The 23013-nt window shown below is 46.1% G+C and overlaps 1 protein-coding gene across 4 annotated transcripts in view; it reads right to left on the bottom strand.

Annotated features, from left to right (window-relative positions):
- The window catches only part of TBCD (tubulin folding cofactor D), a 218846-nt gene that overhangs the window by 167326 nt on the left and 28507 nt on the right, over window positions 1-23013 (bottom strand). For all 4 annotated transcript variants that reach the window (XM_053293259.1, XM_053293260.1, XM_053293262.1 and 1 more), the window contains exons 9-10: window positions 14296-14341; window positions 331-463 (exon numbers count right to left, since the gene is read on the bottom strand). In XM_053293259.1, coding sequence (XP_053149234.1) covers window positions 331-463; window positions 14296-14341 — 179 coding nt within the window. The remainder of the gene's footprint in view (window positions 1-330; window positions 464-14295; window positions 14342-23013) is intronic.

A 23013-nucleotide genomic window follows, 5' to 3' on the forward strand; every position in this document is an offset into this window, starting at 1 on the left:
ATTCCAGTGTTTTCCAGTTAACACACAAGCCAGGATTTTGCTTTCCATATGAACCAAAATGTATCCCTAAAAGGAACAGTTAAATACAGAACAAAATAAGGAACACATTGTACAAGAAATGTAATGCACAGTACAGGAAGGAGGAAGCCACTTATGCCTGTGGAATATAAACACTCCTGTGCCAATATGTTTAAACCAGAACTTCTTGTCACCAAATGACTCTATGGTATTTATTACTTATCCACCTCCAACAATGACAGACTTCACAGTTCAGATTAGCCTAATTAAAAAATGAAGGCAAGTAGAAACATGATTCTGAAAAGAACAAACCTCCACTTTGCCACCTTGGGCTTAAGAAATGTCAGGCCGAGTCGCTGAACAAGTTTCACTCCCAGCTTGCGAAGGAGCGTGTGGTTACTTTCAGAGAGCTTGCAGTTATCAAGGCATTCAAGCACAGTAGAAGCTGTAAGCAAACAATGCATGTTGCACTAAATTACTACATGAATAAGTATGTCCTACTTTCATTTACCATCTTATTTTTAATACATAATAGGTGTGAGGTGGTCTAGGAAAATATTTTGAATACTACACTGTGAAACATACATGTAGATTCAGAATCTAAGTGTATATACATATACATATATTATTATTATTTTCTTCCCCTCCCCCAACTATAGTCAATGAAATTAATATGCTTTCTTCAAGATGATCCGGAGACCAACTTGGCTGCCGCATTCTGGGCCAACTGCAGTTTCTGGACTACGTACAAAGGCAGCCCCAATAGAGTGCATTACAGTAGGCAGGTCTGGAGGTGACCAGCAGAGATGTACCACCGTTCTGAGATAGTTCATCTCAAGAAATTGATGCAGCTGGCGTATCAGCCTTAGCTGATAGAAAGCACCTCTGGCCATTGTCACAATCTGAGATACCAGAGAGAGGTGTGAATCCGGCAGCACTCCCAGATCGCAAATCTGTTCACTTGTTTCTTCTGGTGAAGTGTGACCCCATCCAGAACAGGCAGATCAAAATCATCTCTAGAGTTCCGACCTCACACAAGAAGTATCTCTGTCGTATCTGGATTCAGTCTCAGTTTATTATACCTCATCCAGCCCATTACCACCTCCAGGCAGGCATTTAGGGAGGTTATGCCTTCTCCTGATGATGCTGACATGGAGAAATAGATTTGGGTGTCATCAGCATACTGATAACACCCCGCACCAAAACTCCGAATGATCTCTCCCAGCGGTTTCATGTAGATGTTAAAAAGCATTGGAGACAGTATGGAGCCCTGAGGGACACCATATAAAAACCCACATTTCATAGAGTGACACCATCTGGAATCTGCCCGAGAGGTAGGAGCGGAACTACCGCAAAGCAGTGCATCCCACCCCTAACACTTCCAGACTCTCCAGAAGAATACTATGGTCGATAGTATTGAAAGCCACTGAGAGATCCAAAAGGACCAACAGTGCCACACTTCCTCTGTCAATTCCCATCAGATAGACCAAGGCAGCCTCCACCCCAAAGCCTGCCCATAATGGGTTCAGATAATCGGTTTCCTCTAAGACTGCCTGGAGGTAGGAGGCCACCACCCTCTCAATTACCCTTCCCAACCATGGAAGGTCGGAGACAGGGCTATAGTTGCTTAACTTTGAGTGATCCGATGCAGGCTTCTTCAGAAGAGGTCTAATAATTGCCTCTTTGAGACAAGGCCTCTGAGCCCTCCCGCAGAGAAGCATTTAGAATTTCTACCAGGCCTTCTACAACAACCCCCTGCTAGATAGTATAAGCCATGTTGGACAAGGGTCAGGAGAACAAGTGGTAGACCACACCTCTCCAAGCATATCCTCAGGAGTCACAAACTGTAACTGATCCAGCCTAACCACATGAGAGGAGTTGCTGGACACCTCCAATTTAGACACTGCAACAACTGTGGCATCCAAGACTATGTCTGCCCAAATATGAGATATTTTGCCCAAAAAGAACTCATTTAAAATGTCACAGTGAGTAACTGATGGTTCCAGATTCTAATTCAAGGGATGAGGGGCATGTACTAACCCCTTCACAATCCTGAACAGCTCCACCAGATGTGAGCTTGAGGACGCAATATGGGCAGAAAAGAATCGCTTCTTTGCTACACATATGGCCAGAGCATACCTCTTTAAATACGCAAATGTTGTGATCTGTTGGATTCGAGTTGAGTCTTTCTCCACTTGTGCTCCAGTCGTCTACCTTGCTGCTTCAGCTCCTGTAGATCTTCCATATACCAGGGGGCCAATTTCGAAGTGGATAAGAGAGGACGCTTTGGAGCAATCATGTCTACTGCCCTGGTGAGTTGATTGTTCAAATTCTCCACCAGGGCATCAACAGGATCATCACCAGAGCCAACACTAAATCCTTCCAAAGGTTCTTGGAATCCTATTGGACCCAATAACCTTTTCATGAGGACCATTCTGATAGGCCCCTTATCCCTGCAGAGGTGGTTGTGAGTCCAACCTTAACCAGATGGTGGTCCGTCCATGGCAATGGGGAAATCACAGCAGTCCCCACCCATGGAACACCATCCTGATCAGAGTAAAAGACCGGATCGAGTGTGTGACCTGCCACATGTGTCGGTCTTGAGAACACTTGGGATAGGGCCATAGTTATCATGGCTGCTATGAACTCCTGAGCCAACCCAGACAAATTGGTCCCAAAATCCCCCAGCACAAGTCTTGGAGATTCCAACACCAAACCAGCAACCAAGTCCACAAGCTCAGTTAGGGACTCTGCTGGGCAGCAGGGTGATCGGTACACCAAGAAAAGTCCCAATCTATCCCTGGTCCCCAAACTTAAGTACACACACTCAATATGATCAGGTACTTCAGCAGGGATCCTGGCAAGGAGATGCTATTCTTATAGATCACAGCCACTCCACATCCCTGCCCACATTCCCTCACCTGATCTTATACAGACTACCCAGTGGGGTGGGGGGTGGGGAGAAGCTGGGACCAGACTGGACCACCAGGCTTTCCCAGCCAAGTCTCCATGATTTAGCTTAATATTACAAAAAACTTACTGAATTAAGCACCCTGCATTTTTAATGCTACGAAGTCATATAAGCAGGCTTAGCTATAAACTAACCACAGGTTGCTTACCTGTAACTTTGGTTCTTCTAGTGTTCATCTGTACTTTTACACCAATGGGCTATGCGCCTGTGCAGAGACCTCATCGGAACCTAACAAGCTCAATTGTCCTGCTTTGCACAGGAACCCCAACCCCAGCCACTATATGTGGCTGTGCAACTCCTCATCCCCTTAGTCACGGAGTCCAGCTTCAGGAGACCCTGCAGGGAGGACGGGAGGGCATGTAAAAGTACAGATGACCATAGAAGAACCAAAGTTACAGGTAAGAAACCTGTAGCTCTTCGATGTCGTCTCTGTCTTTTACACCAAATGGGCGCATAACATGCTAGCACCCAAGGAGGAGGGAAGCAGAAGCAATATGTAATCTGCCAGAATTATTTATTTCAGAAACAAGTACATCAACTGAAAATTGATTGCAGGACACTCCTGCCAAACACAGCATCATTTTGTGCCCTGGCATCAATAGCATAATAGCGGATAAATGAGTGGGGCGAATCCCAAGTAGCCACTTGACAAATAGTGTCCAAGGGAACTGTGCGATCAAAGGCAACAGAGGCCGCCACGGACCTAACCAAGTGCACCTTAAGAGCAGTAGGCAACTGCTTATGAGCCAATTTATAACAGAGCTCAGTTGTCAAGACTATCCATCTTGACATGGACCGAGCAGAACCTTGAAGACCTTTACGTGGCCCATCATACAGAACAAACAGGGAGGGAGTTTTCCTCCAGTCAGCAGTTGTCTGGACATAGAAGGAGATTTATTTATTTATTTAAAATATTTATACCCCACCCCTCCAGTGCACTACTGCTTGGGACAGCTCACAACAATAAGATAGACACAGATACAATAAAAGTACTAAATGCCCTCCTAACATACAAATGATATAACCTACGCTCTGCATCAGAGGAAGGGTTCTGGAAAAATAAAGGCAGAATGAGTGGTAGAGAATGAAGAAACATAGAGACCACTTTAGGGAGGAATTGGACATCTGGCCTGACTATGACATTGTCCTCATGGAATTGAAGGTAAGAAGGATCAACCCGTAGGGCCTGGAGTTCACTCACCCTCCTAACGGAGGTGATGGCCACCAGAAAGGCAACCTTCCATGTCAGGAGACAGGATTTGATCGAGGCCAAAGGCTCAAAGGGAGGCTGAAGCAAGCCTGCCAAAAGCACAGACAGATCCCAGGCTGGGGACATAACAGGATCGTCCGGAAAAACGTGGGAAAACCCCTTCAGGAAACTCTTAACTACCGGGTCTTTAAACCAGAGAGCCAGCGTGGTGTAGTGGTTAGTGCTGGACTAGGACCGGGGAGACCAGAGTTCAGATCCCCATTCAGCCATGATACTAGCTGGGTGACTGTGGGCCAGTCACTTCTTTCTCAGCCTAACCTACTTCACAGGGTTGTTGTGAAAGAGAAACTCAAGTATGTAGTACACCGCTCTGGGCTCCTTGGAGGAAGAGCGGAATATAAATGTAATAATAATAATAATAATAATAATAATAATAATAATAATAATAATAATAATAATAATAATAAACCACAAAGCCTGGGTCGATGGGGAATGTGCCACAATGGCAGCCAAATGTGCCCTAAGGGAGGAAAGTTTTAGACCAGACTCCTTAAGGGAAAGCAGATATGTACATACATTCTGCACAGAGGGATTAAATTCATCAAAACCATGTAAGGACGCAAAAGAACAGAAGCTAGTCCACTTATGGCCATAGGATTTTCACGTGGAATGCTTTCGGGCCGCAACCAAAATGTCCTTGAGTCTCAGTGGGAAGTTGGCAGGATCTTCCAGGCTGTCAGCTGAAGGACCCGAACATCCGGGTAGAGCACCCAACCCCACTCCCACAACAGCAGGTTCAGCAGATCAGGGAGGCACATCCAAGTCATCACCATCCACCTCAGATCCAGAAACCAAGGCCTCCTGGGCCACCAAAGTGCTATCAGGATGGCCCTGGCCCGGTCCACCCTGAGTTTTCTCAGCACCCTTGGAATGAGGGGGAATGGAGGAAACAGATACAGTAGAGGGCCCATCAAAGACAGGACAAAGGCATCACCCAAAGAGCCCTCTCCTTCCCCTCCCCTGGAGCAATAGAGGGCACATTGAGCATTGTCCCTGGAAGTAAATCGATCCAGGACTGGAACAACCCACTCTACAAATATGTTCCCGAGAACACCTTGGTCCAAGGTCCATTCGTGGGAGACCATCATACGGCTCAACGTGTCCGCCTGGACATTCAGGGAATCTTGTATGTAGACCACATGGGGCGAGACCGCATGTGCCACGCACCATTGGTAAAGGTCCAGTGACAGGAACAGAAGGCTCCTGGAAGATGTGCCACCTTGTCGATTGACATAGGCTTTTGCCATCGTATTGTCCATCTGGATCATCACCAAGCACCCTGCAGTCACTGCCAGGAATCCTTTGAGTGCATTGAATATGGCCAACAACTCTAAATAGTTGATGTGCTGGGTCCTCTCCCTGGAGGACCAATGTCCACTCAGGTGAAACTTGTCCAGGTTTGCTCCCCAACCAAGCTCCAACGCATCGGTCATAATCACCCATCATGACTAGGAACCTGGAAAGGGGTGCCGACGTTCAGAAGTTGAATCAGTCCACCAAGCCACAGTCGCCTGCACCCAGAGAGGGGGCGTGCGCTCCAAACGGACCGGATTCTGATGGGGATCGAACATGTCTAAAAACCACCTCTGAATGATGCGCATCCGAAGGCACACTTGAGGAACCACGTAAGGGGTGGCTGCCATATGCCCCAACAAGCGCTGCACCAAATACATAGTCTGTGGGCCCCTGGCTAGAAAGACGGAGGCCAGCCTCCTGAGTATATGTATGCGAGTGTCCTGGAGGAAGACCTTCTCCAAGGCCACATCGAAAATCAGCCCTATTAACTGTATCCTGTGGGTCGATTCCAGCTGAGTCTTCTCAAAATTGATCTGGAGACCTGGAGTCTGCAAGGCATCCACAACCATCTCAAGGGCGTCCAGGACTGCTCGTCTGGTGCTTGCCAGGATTAGCCAATTGTCTAAATAGGATAGGATCTCCAACCCGTGTTCTTGCAAGAAAGCCACCACCAGGGCCAGGCATTTTGTAAAAACCCTGGGCACAATCAAGAGACCAAACGGCAGGGCCTTGAACTGATAGGGAAATCCCCCCTATTTGGAAGCCCAGGAAGCGTGGATGCTGAGGGCGTATTGAGACGTGGTAATACGCGTCCTTCAAGTCCAGGGAGACCATCCACATATTCTTTTCTGGGATGGCCAGTATGTGGTTGGTATCAACAGCATCCAGAAACACCTGTACACCAGGTACCTGTTCAGGGCCCTGAGGTCCAGTATAGGACGCCGACCTCCGTCCGGTTTCGGCACAATAAAGTACCGGGAATAGAACCCAGGACTCTCCGGATTGGCGACTGTCTCTATCACATCTTTTGACAGGAGAGCAGAGACCTTCTGGTTCAATCCTGGACCTTGCCGTGCACCGCAGTTTCTGGACTTTCTGAAAGGTGTCGTCCATCTGTTCCGCAAAGAGACTAGAGCCCTCAAAGGGAAGGTCCTTGACCCTAGCGCGGGCCTCGTACGCAGCCAGGTGTGACACCTGAGAGCCTGAGATGTGTCCATCACTTTAGCTGCGCACTCCACTGAGTGTCTGGCAAAATAGAGTTCCTGTTTCTCCACTTGTATAGCTTCACGGCCTTAGACAGATCATGCTTGTCCTGCAGAAGGAGATACAAAAAGGGGGCCACTTTTTCCCAAAGAAAGTGATTATAACGGGCATTGTAGGCCTGATAGTTGGCCACTCTTAAGTGGAGAGCCAAGGCCGAGTAAAGCCTCCTACCGAAGGAGTCCAATTGTCTGCCCTCTTTGCCACCAGGTGCCAACTGGCTGTGACCCCTGGTCTTTTGTAGAGATGCTTTTACAACGATAGAATTAGGGGTGGGATGATTCTTTAGAAAGGCCGCATCATCCTGTTACTGCACCCTATAAAAATTCTCCAAGCGTCTGTTAGGCTGAGACAGAGTCACTGGCTTTTTCCAATGACCCCACATGCCCCCCAACAATGCCAAGTTAAGGGGTAAAGTGGCCGGAACCTTGACCTCCGCATTGATAAGGCTAAACAACGGGTCCAATTCCCCTTTCTGTTGGGTACCGAGGCTCACGCCCAGGGCCGAAGCCATGCGGGCCACATACATCGAGTACTATTTAAGATCCTCTGACGGAGAAATGGGCTTAGAATCCGACTATATATCAAGAGGAGACGAACCCTGGGAAACACCCCCCGATTCCGAAGAGCTAGGATCGCTGTCATAGTCCGACTCAGGAGGAGCCAGAGAATTCTGGGCCAAGTCAGTCGAAACCGTAGGAGATTCCGGCTTGCTGCCCTTATCGTTTAGTACCGAGGCGGGAAGCTCCGCTGGCAGAACCTGGGCAGGCACTGAAGATTGTTGTAAAACAGGGGCCGTAGATAGTGTGTCGTGTTGCTCAGGGCAATCCCAAAGGGGCGTTGTAGAGAGCGAGAGCGTGACCTCCCTTCGGAGTGTGAGGGGGGTTCACGCCAATCCCAAACAGTTCCAGATCTCCCATATGAGGGCCATCCGGATATCGAGGGCCATATCGGGACCTAGCATAGTCCAAACGACAGTCCATAAGACCGTGAGTCTCTGCACCAAGCACCATAAAGGGAGAACGATGCTCTGGTACACGAGACCGATCCACATACATGGACTTAAGAAGATCCCAGTCCCAATCCAGCCTGTAATCAAAGGAGCGATCTTCCAAGTCCCAACGGAAGCATCAATTCCTAGGGGGGAAATGCTCCTGGCACCGTCGAGGAGGTGAACGATGTCTAGGCAGCCACAACGCATCTTCTGCAGGCTTCTCTGGCGAATAAGCTTCCTCCCCAGACGAACTGTATCTAGGCTCATCCATTGCCACCGACAGCTCCCTACACGGGCGGGAATGATCAGGTGCAATGTCAAACGAATTCCCAGCCAGCGGCAACCCAAACGGGAACCGACAACTTCAGTATCGGAGTGGCCCACGCCCGTTAGTCGATCCAGAGATGTATGGGCCAGTCTCGAATCAAACTTAGGCTTCTTGGCCAATGCGCCTTCTAGCACAGAAACTGACGCGTTCTTCTTCGATATAGGAGGGAGTTGTTGACCTGCCAGTAAATGGTGTGGCAACTTTGACATCTTCTTTTTCTTCAGCTTTGATGTCAAAGGAGTCGGAGAAGGCTCCGGCACCGCAGGCAGAGGACGCTGAGGCAAGTCCTCAGAACACACCGTAGCACTCAAAACCATCGAGGGATTGATGAAAGGAGACACCGAAACCGGTACCGAGACCAGTTTCGACTTCCATGGGAGTGGACTCCAAACACTCTGACTGGACTATGGAAGCCATCTTAATGGACCGCTTCAATGATAAGGCTTCCAAAGAATGGAGAGCCAAGTCCAACAGGGCTGCGCACAGGTGAGAAGCCCTATTCTTGTGAGCCTGCTTTGTAAACCACTGGCAGTGAAGACAGGTCTCAACAATGTGGGATTCCCCCAGGTACAAAAGACACTTAGGGATGTGTGGATCCGGTCTGGCGGTCTGCAGTCCAACGGTTCGGTCCGGGGGTTCGTGATCGAACCAAACCCCCGCACCCCTGGTTCCGTCTGGACCAGATCCGAACCACCGGTCTGGTACAGGTACGTGAACTTAAATTTTTTTTTAAAAAAAAATTTTTAAACTAACTACCTGTAGCCCCTTCATGAGGCTTGCTGTAGCGGCGGGGGTGTGTGTGTCCGCGAGGGTTCCCTCCCTCCCTCCCCCCGCCAGCCTCCCTCATCACCACCGCGGCCGGGTAAAGGTAGTCTTTTTGGCCCTTTCAGGCCTCTGTAAAGCAAGCGGCGGCCATTTTAGCCGCCGCGCATACACAAATGCCCTCTGTGAGGCTGGGCCTCGCAGAGAGCATTTATGCATGCGTGGCTGTGGGAGGGAGAGGGAACCCTCGCAGACACACACACACCCGCAGCTACAGCAAGCCCCCCGAAGAGGCTACAGGTAGTTACTTTTAATTTAATTTTTTTAAAAAAAAAGTTTGCAGGACTGGATGTGTGCCGGACTGGACGGGGGGGGGGTGTTCGATGGGAGCCGGACCGAACTGGTCCAGCCTCGAACTGAACGGGACCAGACAGTTCTGTGCACACCCCTACAGACACTCAGTATGAGTATCAGGGGAAGGGATCTTAGATCCATAACAAACACATTTCTTGAAGTTTGTCATGCCCAGCATAAATACGTAGATCAGCCACCACGCTCCGCCCCAGCCAGGATTGGAGCTCCAAAAGAGGGAAACCCAGAAAAAAACAAAATGCCGAGATAAAAACGCAACTACACAAAAAAGAAATAAAGGAAAAGAGAAGAAAGCAGGGAGAAAAAACAAGAAGGGAATAAATAGTAATCCTACTCGTTGCCAAGCTGCAGATTCCACGATGTTGACAGAAGCGCGGACAAAAGACTGAGGGGATGAGGAGTGGTGCAGGCGCATATAGCGGCTGGGGGCGGGGTTCCTGCCCAAAGCAGGAGAATTGAGCTTGTTAGGTTCCAATGAGGTCTCTGCACAGGCGCATAGCCCATTGGTGTAAAAGACAGAGACCACATTGGAGAATGTTCAGTAATGTTTCCTGCATCTGTCCCATTTTTATCTGAAGAAGATGAAGGAGCCACAGTATTTTGGGATGTCCTAATTAATCTTCATGGGTATCACAACTTTATACAGGTAGTTTTTCCTGTTAGCAACAGAGAATACCTGCCACCTCCTGTTAGAGCCATTATCTTCAGGCTATTTTTTTTTTTGCCAGAAATAAGACAGTTTATAAATTCATACTAGAAGAGTCACAAGATTTGTTACAAAATGAACAGAAAAGAACACTCTCCTACACAGGAACAGTCCTAGAGTAAAAATAAGAAATGTAAAAGATGCATGAGGTGTAGACAGCACTGTTAATGGTCAAAAAGAGGGGAAAGACTGAATATATTTGTCACCTGAAGCAATGCTTGAGCATTTTAAAGAATGACCCTCAGGCTACCATATTAATAGAAGAACCAGTAATCCTGCATAGTTCTGTCAGGCAGTGATCATTCTTCCAGAATACACCACATACATGCAAATATTTAAAAAGCTGCTGTGGAGTTTGTTCTATTTACCAACATATTACAACTCAAACCTTAAACATAAGAACAGCCCTGCTGGATCACGCCCAAGGCCCATCTAGTCCAGCATCCTGTTTCGCACAGTGGCCCACCAGATGCTGCTGGAAGCCACAGACAGGAGTTGAGGGCGTGCCCTCTCACCTGCCATTTCTCCCCTGCAACTGGTACTTAGAGGCATCCTGCCTTTGAGACTGGAGGTGGTCCACAGCCCTCTGACTAGTAGCCATTGATAGACCTCTCCTCCATGAAGTCATCCAAACCCCTCTTAAAGCCATCCAGGTTGTTGGCTGTCACCACATCCTGTGGCAGAGAGTTCCACAAGTGGATCACGCGTTGTGTGAAAAAGTACTTCCGTTTGTTGGTCCTAGACCTCCTGGCAATCAATTTCATGGAGTGACCCCTGGTTCTAGTGTTGTGTGAGAGGGAAAAAAATTTCTCTCTCTCCACTTTCTCCACACCATGCATGATTTTATAGACCTCTATCATGTCTCCCTGCAGTCGTCTTTTTTCTAAACTAAAAAGCCCCAGTTGTTGTAGTCTTGCCTCATAAGAAAGGTGCTCTAGGCCCCTGATAATCTTGGTTGCCCTCTTCCGTACCTTCTCCAGTTCAACAATGTCTTTTTTAAGATGTGGTGACCAGAATTGTATGCAGTACTCCAAGTGTGGTCGCACCATAGTTTTGTATAAGGGCATTATAATGTTAGCCGTTTTATTTTCAATCCCCTTTCTAATGATCCCTAGCATGGAATTTGCCTTTTTCACAGCTGCCGCACATTGAGTCGACACTTTCAACGAGCTGTCCACCACGACCCTAAGATCCCTCTCCTGGTCCGTCACCGACAGCTCGGATCCCATCAGCATATACTTGAAGTTGGGATTTTTCATCCCAATGTGCATCACTTTACACTTGCTAACACTGAACCGCATTTGCCATTTTGTCGCCCACTCCCCGTGTTTGGAGAGATCCTTTTGGAGCTGCTCACAATCCGTTTTGGATTTCACTACCCAGAAGAGTTTGGTATCGTCTGCAAATTTGGCCACATCGCTGCTTACCCCTGCTTCTAGATCATTTATGAATAAATTAAAAAGCACCGGTCCCAGTACAGATCCCTGGGGGACCCCACTTCTTACTTCCCTCTATTGTGAAAACTCTCCATTTATACCTACCCTCTGTTTCCTGTCTTTCAACCAGTTAGCAATCCACACATGTACTTGTCCCCTTATCCCATGACCGCTAAGTTTCCTCAGGAGTCTTTGATGAGGAACTTTGTCAAAAGCTTTTTGGAAGTCCAGGTAGACTATGTCAACTGGATCACCTTGATCCACACACTCATTGACACTCTCAAAGAAGTCCAAAAGGTTGGTGAGGCAAGATTTACCTTTGCGGAAGCCATGCTGGCTCACTCCCAGCAGGGCCTGTTCTTCTAGGTGCTTTACAATTTTATCCTTGAGGATGCTTTCCATCAATTTGCCTGGAACGGACGTTAGGCTAACCGGCCTGTAATTTCCCAGATTGCCCCTGGATCCCTTTTTGAAAATCGGTGTTACATTTGCTACTCTCCAGTCCTCTGGTACAGAGCCCGATTTCAGGGATAAGTTAAATATTTTAGCAAATATTTTAGCAAGGAGGTCGGCAATTTCACATTTGAGTTCTTTGAGGACTCTTGGATGGATGCCATCCGGCCCTGGTGATTTATTAGCTTTCAGTTTTTCCAGTTTAGAACATCATCCCTTGTCACTTCTATCGGACTCAGCTCTCTAGCCTCCATCCCTAAAAAGCCTGGTTCAGGAACAGGTATATGCTCAGTATTCTCTGCCGTGAAGACAGATGCAAAGAACTCATTCAGCTTCTCTGCAACCTCCATATCCTCCCTAATAATCCCTTTCACTCCCTCATTGTCTAATGGTCCAACTGCCTTCCTGGCAGGTTTCCTGCTTCTGATGTACTTAAAGAAGTTTTGTTATTCCCCTTGATACTTTTGGCTAAATGTTCCTCAAACTCTCTTTTTGCCTCCCTTATTGTCACCTTGCATTTCTTTTGCCAGAGTTTGTGTTCCTTTCTGTTCTCTTCATTTGGACAGGCCTTCCAATTTCGGAAGGAAGTCTTCTTCCCTTTTATGGCTTCCTTGACGGTACCCGTTAGCCATGCTGGCATCCTCCTGGACTTAGTGGTACCTTTCCTCCTTTTGGGTACACAATCTAACTGGGCTTCTAGTATTGTGGTTTTGAGTAAACTCCATGCACTCTGGAGCGAAGTGACTCTCCTGATTTTGCCCCTCAGCTTTCTTTTCACCATACTCCTCATTTTGGAGAAGTTTCCTCTTCTGAAATTCAAAATGTCTGTGTCAGACATCCTTGGTGATTCTCTCCCCGCATGTATGCTGAATTTGATGGCACTGTGGTCACTGTTCCACAAAGGGTCGATGACACTGACGTCACACACCAGGTCCTGGGTGTCACTCAGAATTAGATCCAAGGTCGCCTTCTCTCTGGTTGGTTCCATGACCAACTGTTCTAGGGCACAGTCATTTAGCGTATCTAGAAATTTGACCTCTTTGTCCTGACTTGAATGTGAATTTACCCAGTATGTGTGGGTAATTGAAATCACCCATAACTACAGCCCTGCCTCTCCTTGATGCCTCCCTGATTTCCTCCTGCAACTCCCAGTCACTGTCGGCATTATGATCCGGCGGGCGATAGCACGACCCCAGTAGCACGTTCCCTTTCCAGCCTTGTATAGTCACCCACAGGGTTTCTGTGGAGGACTCCAGTCCACCTAGGTTTTCTAGCTTATTAGATTCTATCCCTTCTTTAACATACAGTGCTACCCCTCCTCCAAGACACCCCTCCCTGTCCTTTCTATAGAGTTTATACCCAGGGATAACAGTGTCTCACTGGTTCTCACTGTTCCACCATGTTTCTGTTATGCCCACTATATCTATTTCTGCGTTAGCAACCAAGCACTCCAGCTCACCCATCTTGGCTCGGAGGCTTCTGGCATTGGCATATAAGCACTTATATGCTGAATCTCTCCCCGGATGTATGCTATTCTTTTGACTCTTTGACCTGCTGGCACAGACTCCCATCTGCTCTTTATGCGGTTCTGCTCTACAGTTTTTAATAATTATTAAATTATTAAAACACACTACATTATTAAAGAGATTATTACATTATTATCTACATTATTACATAATTATTAAAACACACTACAGTTTTTAATAATTATTGCAACTTCCATCAACTTTTGTATTGTACAACAAACCTGCAAGAAAAAACCTACATCAAAATATCATGCTTTATTTCAACTCAGAAAGTATGGAAAGAATGTGAAATTCTAGTACCATTACAGCTTTGCACTCACACAAAGCATCTACTCTAGGAGTAATCTAGATCTGGCCACAATAGCCCATGTCTTGGTCACACTGAGACTTGATTCTCCAATGTTGATTCTCTTCTATGTGGGGCTGCCCCAAAAAGTGTTCAGAAACTGCAGCTAATCCAGAATGCATCATCTAGACTTCTGTCATGCGCACAGGGTAGGGAGCATGCAACCCCTATTCTTTGTCTTCTACACTGGCTCCTGGTCCATTACCAGGCACAATTCAAGGTTCCTTTAAAGTTTTAAGTGGGTTTGAACCAGTATATCTTATCCTCCCATGTGTACCACCCATACATTGAGATCTTCTAGGGCAAGGGTAGGCAACCTTGCCTTTTCAGCTGTTGCTGAACTACAACTCCCATCATCCCCAGTCACAATAAAGTGTGTTCAGCAACAACTGGAGAACTACTCATAGGGTGCCCTTTCTCCTGATCCAACTCCTCCCTGAGGTATGACTTTGTAGGATAATTTGGAATTCACTGTCCTTTGAGGTTCACCAGTCAATCATGCCCACTGTATTTTCCCCCAATTACTAAGTGGTTTATAATTTTATGAAGAATCTTACCATATGGTAAACAGTCTTCCCTCTTGCCATGTTTAAAAAGCTGTGCCTGAAAAAGAAAAGAGATGTTCTTAATATTCTACTATTTTAAGATGCGCAAGAAATGTTTCAAAAGTAGTTCTCAATCATACTGGACCAGCTCTCCACCTTCACCTGAGCTGTGCTCCTTCTCCTCCTCCTCCATCGCATTGCTTCCATCCCCTTCACCCTCTTGGTTGCAGCTGTGGCGTTGCCAGCGCCGATTGGCCAAGCTGCAGGCCCCTAACCCCAGAGACCTCCCCACCATCATCCCACTCCTGCTCCTCCCTGCAGGAGCAGCAGCAGCTGACCGGTCCCTTCCTCACTACCACCACCATGGCCACTAACCGACCTGTGCGGGTCGGCTAGTATAACTAGCCGACCCGCACAGAGCATCTGTGCGCTATTTGGGGCCAGCTGTTCCCCCCTCCCTCCTTCCCCACTCTCCCTCCCTCCTCACTCTCATGCCCCCCTCCCTCCTGCCCCACTCTCTTGCCCCCCACCCCCTCCCTGCTTCCCACTCCCCCTCCCTCCTGCCCCACTCTCTTGCCCCACCTTCCCCATCCCCTCCCTACCCCCCTCCTGCCCCACTCCCTTGCCCACCACACCCTCTACCCTGCCCCACACTCTCTTGCCCACTCATCCCCTTTCCAGTCTCTCCACTGCTTCCCCGCCACTTTCTCATCTCGCTGGCCATCCCGCTGCATCCCGCTTCCACCCTCCACCCCTGGCAGCCAGGCCAGGCTTTGCCGCCGCCGCCGCTGCCTCCCCCTTACCCGGGATGGCCTGGTATGCCATCCCACCATTGCCTCCCACCCCCAGTGGCCAGGCCGGGCTTTGCCGCCACCGTCTCCTCCCCCTTATCCAAGATGGCCTGGCCTGGCCAGGCCAGGTCATCCCGCCACTGCCTCCCGGCGGCCAGCCAAGGCCACCTCCTCAGGCCATTTTGCAGCCTGACACCACCATCCTCTGCCCTTTTTTTTTGCCCTGAACTCTTGCCCAATGCCAGGAACTCTCACAAGAGTTCCGCCGCCAGATCCTGGGCACGCATGCCGGCAAAGAGAATTAAATATATAGATATATATGCTTAAGATACACTTCTTTATGGCTGTCAAAAATTTATTTGTAACATTAAGCCTCAAGGAGGCTAAGCTAGATCCAGGAAGGACCTATTTTGTTTCAGGAGCAGCATCAAATAAAGCACAGAAGAGTTACTGTTCTTTTAAAAAAAATTTCTTTACTCGCATCTAATAAAGATTCTGTACTGCTGACCTATTGAAGTCACCTGAAATCGACCCTCCAAGATTATCTACTTCTGTAGTTTTTCTTTGAAGTAAAATTTTAAAATCTGTTAGCTTTCCCATTCACCGCAAATGAGAATACTCTGAACCTCACTAGTAACTGGCATACACAGAAATCTGCCCATTATGCCCATCAAATACTAGATAAACCACCCACTCACAGAAAAAGATTAGAAAGTCAAATCTACAGGACTGAAGCCCAAGTTAAGCACATGAATGTGCCCTAGATTCTCCAAGTTGTGTGCAAAGATTCCAAATTACTGAACTTGCAATGATCAATGTAATTCAAAAGAGCAAATATCTACAGAATATCAGTGGATGACTTCAGACATAATGTTAAACCATGGTTTATGCTAATAATAGCTCAGAAACTACATCATAGTTTGAGCTTCCAGATGTTCAAAAAGGCAAACTATGGTTTAGAGTTGCTTGTCTTTTTTCTTCCCATCAGTTTCACAAAATCTTCAGTTCATCATAATATTGGTGTTAACATGGTGTAGCAGCCTCTGGCAGCAGAGCAATATCTCTAACTATGATTTATGAATGCAGATATAACACAAGTTGTTCTAGTAAGAATTAATCAGCCTACTTTTTCACTGTCTCCACAACTGGACTAAATTTGGTTCAAATCTAGTTCCACAAGTTAGATCTCTTGTGCCTCAAATGTTCATGCATCTGCCATCTTGGATTGGGGTGGATGATATCATCACAAACTGTGCCATTGAGGTGCCCCTATGTTTCCATACAGCTGCAGCAAATTTGGTTCAAATCGCTTAAGCAGTTCACAAGTTAGCCCACTTGTGCCTCAAATGTTTACGCATCCACCATCTTGGACTGGGGTGGATGACATCATCAAAAACTACACCATTGAGGTGTCTCGATGTGTCCCTACAACTGTATCCAATTTGGTTCATATTGATCCAGGCATTGCGAAGTTGGGGGGGGGGGTGGCACATGGACACAGAGAATGCTGGGTGATCTCATAAGCCTACTGGAAAGCAGGCTAACAATGCAACAGTCAGCACTAACTATGGTTTCAAACCAACTTCAAACCATAGTTTCAGGTCCTGGTTTGGTGGGTCAAACAAACCAACGTTTTATGGGCAGGCTCAGATTCAGACAAAACAAACCTTGGCTGGTCAGAGACCGTAATAAAGGACTGATTAATTGATTGTTTAATGGCTGTTTGATTGCTAAACAAATAATTGCTTTGTATCATGTATAAACTCAGCCAATTTTTGTGTCTGTTTAAAAGAGGGGCAACATATCTAAAACAAATATTCACAATTCACCGACCTGCTTAACTAGAGTACTATGAGTTAAGCCAGAATGGCCCCATTTACTTCATTCATTTATTATTTCAAAAAGCATCTTTAAAAAGCAGGGCTTTCAAATTCTTTTAAAAACTAATCAAGGAGAGAGAGAGAGAGAAAGATGAAGAATCTCAGGGAGGGTGTTCCAAAGAGGAGAGACAGCTACTGAGAAGGTCCTGTACCTGGTCCCTGCCAAATGAATTTGTGTCACTGGTGGGGACAAGAGCAGAACCTAAGATGAGGATCTGAGGATTCTGGTAGATTCAATGCAGTCTGACAGAGACCCCGGTTCCAAGCCATGTAGGACTTTAAAGGTCAAAACCATCATGCTGAATTTATTCTGAAGCAATGGCAGCCAGTGAAGCTGCCACAAAATAGGTGTATACATGTGAATTCTTCTCTCTCTCACCCTCCACCTTTTACAGAAAGAACTGACAAGATCACCCAAGACCTTCACCTTCCTTCCCACAGCCTCAAAGTCAGATGCAAAACATTAATAGCTGTGCAGTGTCATTTGTTCCCATGGAGATACCCAAGAAGGTATAATAATCAGTGTACTTTGTTAAGTCTTGGCAACCTGTCCATCATATCCTGGAGCTGCACAGCAGGACAGCATATTCCATGTCTGGTTTGCACATGGATGCCTCTGTACCTCTCAATGGGGAGTCATTACTCCTTCTCCTTTTCCTGAGGCAGTGGCTGAGTCACCACAAAGGGCTGAGAATCTTCCTTCCCTCCTAACATAAGAGATTGCTGCAGATGTCCTCCATCGGAATTCTCAGAGCCACTCCCATGAAAAGATACTGAAAGCTGTTTATTCCTTCCTTTCTCTTTCTTGGAAGATGCTTGAGATCTTGTGATGTGTTGCCGTTGTAGGCAAAGATTTGGCATATGCCAGAGCACTGTGTGGCAATAAGCCCAATTCACAGTGAGCTCATGGCAATTTACAGCATCTTTAGCAGAGGCTGCTGAGAGAGTACAAAGACAAGCTCCAGATACACAGCACCAAATCTTCTGACAACCTCACCCAGTGGTTTCATGTAGATATTAAAAAGCATTGGTGACAGAATGGAAACCCGAGAGACTCCACTTTGTTTGTTTGTTTGTTTGTTTGATGTATAACAGCTCCTGTTTTGAGGAGCAACTATCACCAAGCTCTACCATCTGGAACCTACCCAAGAGATAGGAGTGGAACCACTGCAAAGCAGTGCCGCCTATCCCCAGATCCCCGAGGTGATCCAGAAGGATGCCATAGTCAATGGTATTGAACGCCACTGAAAGATCCAAAAGAACTAGCAGAGTCACACTCACTTTGTCGAGTCCCCAAAAAAGGTCATTCATTAGGCTGACCAAGGCTGTCTCAACCCCATAGCCAGCTCTAAAGCCAGTTTGAAATGTCAGTTTCCTCCAAAACCACCTGGAGCTGGTCGGCCAACACTCTCCCAATCACCTTGCCCAACCATGGGAGATTGGCCTGTAGCTATCCATCGCTAAGGGATCCAGGTAAGGCTTAAGAAGCGGTCTAACCATTGCCTCCTTCAAACAACGAGGCACACTACCCTCCCTCAGCAATGCATTTATGATATTAACTAGGCCACTTCCAACCATCTCCCTGCTAAATAGAAGCAGCCAAGTCAGGCAACGATCCAGAGAGCAAGTGGTAGGCCGCACCGCCCCAAGCAGCCTGTCCACATCCTCAGAATCACAGATTGAAACTGGTCCAGTCTAATACTGCAAGAGGGATTGCTGGACACCCCCTTCACAGACTTTGCAGAAATAGTGGAGTCCAAGTCAGCCTGAATACAGAAAATTTATCTGCAAAGAACCCAATAAAAGCAATAAATTGTGCAATAACTGAATGACAATCAACATAGCAGCATTTGGAGAGGGGTCTGAGATAGAAGGGACAAAAAACCCAAGGAATTCTGATTTCTGATAGGAAGTAAATGCTCAAGGTAGCAAGTAGAATCTGAAGATTTAGATGCTTCTTCTCTGGGTTTTATTCTCTACTGCTCAGGGGCAAGATGCAATCTGAACTATACATTATTATGATTGCTAAATAACTTCAGTCTTCCCCTGTTTTATCTTGCAAACTTATCATCAAATGTAACTATACTCTCATGATCTTGAAGCTTTGAAAGACACTAGTCAATGTCCACCAAAACTGCTGCACCCAGTACTCTTGCATGAGGAGCATAAACTCAAAAACAAAATAATAATTGTGGGCCACTGCCTGGGACTCTGGAATGCTGCATTTTACAATTTTTAAAAATCCAATCTAGGGAGGATCAAGTCCATTGTAACAGAACCAACTGGCTATATACTGCATGCATTAAAAAGTCTTTCCCCTTTTCCAGGATATTTGGAAAAATATGCTCTTGGATTCAGAGAAAACTATGTTACAGTAAAATAATTTGAAATTTTACATACTTCTTATAACTGAAATTAGTTTGATAGGATCATGTTTTGAGTATTCACATAATACACATGAAACAAAAAATATGCTCAGAAATTAGAAGCTGTAAAATCTCCCAACAATTTTTTCAGACCAGTTGCCCAATATTCCTACCACTCAGTAACTATGATGCTATATATGTTAGGGATATGCAAGCCAGGTTGCAGTCAAGCTGGCTCACACTCAAACTGGCCCGGTTCGAAGGCTCGCCCTCAAGCCGGACCAGGGCCAGTTCAGTTCAAGGTCGATCTGAACCTGCTGGGCCAGTCTCGTGTGCTTTTTGTTTGCTTAAAAAGCAAGTTTTCTCGTTAACAAAAATATATATATAGTGGACTTACTGCCATTAAGGGGCTGTGGGAGGTGCTGCCACCACGGCCACAGCGGGTTCCCTCTCCCTCAGGCGTTTTCAGCCTGTTTCGGCCCAATATGGGCCCCTCTGCGCTGGCAGCAGGCATTTTGGAGGCCATCATGCATGCACACTGGCCATCTGCATGGCCAGGGTCACAACCCAGCCACACAGATGGCCAGTGCGCATACATGACAGTTTCCAAAATGGTCACTGCCAGCATAGAGGAGCCCGTAATGAGCTAAAAATGACTGGAGATGAGGCCGGAGGGGGAAGGTGAACCTCAGGAGATCCCCCGTGGCCACAGCAGTACCCCCAAAGCCCTGCAATGGTGTTAAGTCTCTCTTTTTAAAAAAAATTGTTCCCCCACCCAAACCAGTTCAGACTTGAGCTGGGCCAGGCCTGGTTCTAGTGAACACAGGACTGGACTGGACCTGGTTCAGTTCAAGACCAGTTCTACTTGAACCGAACAGGGTTTTTTAGTTTTGTGCACACCCCTAATATGTGTGACCGAACATACATGTACAGAAGAGTATGCTTTGATGCAGTCATGGCAAGATAATTTGTACACAGTGCCAACCTAAAAACCAGAGGCGTATCTAGGGAAAATAGTGCCTAGGGCAAGCACTGAAATTGCGCCCCCTGTCCAAGCATCTGACACCCATCTGATTCTCTGTACATGGTGCCAAACTGAATATGTGTACAGTGACTTAATTTTTTAAAAAAAAAATTTAAAAATTATTTTTTTAAAAAAAGTAATTTAAAAAAATTACCTGTAGCCCCTTCGGGGGGCTTCCTAAAGGCTGTGGGGGGGGGGTCTGAAAAGGTTTCCCCTCCTCTCTCTGGTCTCTAGGGCCTCGCAGGGACCATTTCAGCATGTGCGGTGGCCATTTTTTTAAAAATATATATATATATTTTAAATGGCCATTGAAAACAAAATGGCGACTGTGCATGCTCAAATAGCCTCTGTGAGGCCTGGCATGGCCTAGGGCCTCACAGAGGCCATTTGAGCATGTGCGGTGGCCATTTTGTTTTCAGCAGCCATTTTAATTTTTTTTAATTTTAGAAAAATGGCACCCCCCTTCAAGTGGTGCCCGGGGCACGTGCCCTGCCTGCCCTACCCCTAGATACGCCCCTGCTAAAAACAAATATATATACTTCATAAAAACATATCTCAAGACAGTGTTCAGGAAAAACAGTAAATGTAATGAATAATATTTAAACAAGTAAAAACCCAACCAGGGACGTAGCTATAATTGAGCAGATGGGTTCAAAGAACCCAGACCCCCAGCTCCTGAGGGCCCTCCAGCTCCACCCCTCCCTATTTTCTTCATTATCTTTATTATCATTACCGAGGGGCCGCTAGGGAGAGGGGCAAACACAGGCCCCTCTCCCCTAGCTACACCCCTGAACCCAACAACACAATTAAATAGTCAAGCAAAATCAGCAGTAGCACAAACTCAACACAACCTCCACGGAATGAACAGGGGCAGACAAAATAGCATTTACTCACTCCTAAAAAAAGTAAGGAGGGGGCAATGAATTAACATTCCCAAGAAGGGCATTCCAGAGTCTGAGAAGGCTCTGTTCTGTGTACACACAAACCAGATCTATTTAAGCACTGCCACACAGATTATCTTGTTAGGTGGGCAGAAACATCTGAAATAAGACAGTCTCTTAGTTTTAAAGTTCATAACCAGCACCTTGAATTGGACCTGGGGGGAAATTGGCAGCAAGTGCAGCACTTTTACAATGGAAGTGATATGTCAACAACGGGTATTTCCGGGAAAAACCAGCACTGCCACATTCTGCACTAGTTGTAGTTCCTAGATATTCTTCAAGGGCTGTTCAAGTCACTACTGAAATCTGAAATAATATTTCTCACTATAAATGATGAACTGGGGATGGATCATGCCAGAGTTTCTCAAGTTAAAGGAGAAATGGCTAATGCTAACCAAATAATATCCCTACACAATATTTAATTTTTTATTTATTCAAGTAAACATTCAGTCAGACTCCAGACTAAGTACTCTGTTTCCACCTTGTGTTTTGTTACCCAGTAGGAAGGAAGCCTTTCGGATAAATATGGCCAGGAGTTAAAATAAAAGGAACAAGGCCCAACCCTAGAAATATTTCCACATATGCAACTGCTATTTACAGACTTAAGTAATTTCAGCTATGATGTAAATGCAACAAAAACTCCCTGGGGCGATGCACCTGCTTTGTTTTAGATTTTGAAGAACTGTATTTCATGATCTTAGGCAAAGCATTAATGAATACTACTACATTACAAATGTAACAGAGCACTTTATGGACAAAGACTGTTTTATGGTTTTTAAATACAATGCATGCTAGTAACAGAGAACCTTTATCAGGCCTTGATTTTTTCCAGCTAACAATGGAGAAATTCAAATAAAGCAGGCTAGCAATATCCTGCATACGCTTGTGTTAGAAAGAAGTGTCTTTTCCTATCACCAGTGCTTCAGAAATATATAATGATATATATACTAAGAGCCATTTTCAGAATCTTTGTTGACCCTTTGGAGAAGTGTTTATATCGCAAATACAATTGTATAACTGACATTACTTTCCATATAGGGATTTGTCCAGTCACAAAAATCAGCAAGATGAGTTTAAACTGACATGAATGACTGTGTAAAAATGATCTCACAAAAATGGCTGGATAACTTTCATCTCAGATCACCTTTTGGACTCCAACTGTACACAGAAATAAGGACCCTGACAAGATCTAGAACTAGTTCCACACATTTCTTAGTTAAGGTGGCAATGTCTACACAGGCCTTCAGGCTCTAGAACAGTCATAAGGCCTGAGAGTCCTATCAGAAACTTCAGGAGTTCCCAATGCAGCCCACAACACCCCTTTATATATTCCAAAACAGAACCATTTATAGGTATAGGAATCAGGTGTTCTTAAGAGTACCCAATATACTAATCAAACCCAATTCTCTTCACATTAGAAACTGTGTGTCAAGTACAGGGGAGAGCATCACAGTACCTCAGAGGATGATGATAATGATTATGGTAAATATGGTGGATCTAACATCATTTCCATGTGGTCCTTAGACACCTGTTGGGTAAGGAATTGGCCCTCCAATCCATTTAAATTTGACAACCCCGCCTGAAATGAAGTGGAAACTAGAAACAACAAGCACCAAGGTATTTGCAATTGTGCAATAACCACCTCTAGTGTATTTTAAAGTGTTGAAAAATGCTGACTATAATCTTAAATTATGTTCCATTCTAAATGTCTCTTCTCATTTCAATTTC

This window comes from Hemicordylus capensis, chromosome 2 (assembly GCF_027244095.1).
Source record: "Hemicordylus capensis ecotype Gifberg chromosome 2, rHemCap1.1.pri, whole genome shotgun sequence".
Taxonomy (NCBI): domain Eukaryota; kingdom Metazoa; phylum Chordata; class Lepidosauria; order Squamata; family Cordylidae; genus Hemicordylus; species Hemicordylus capensis.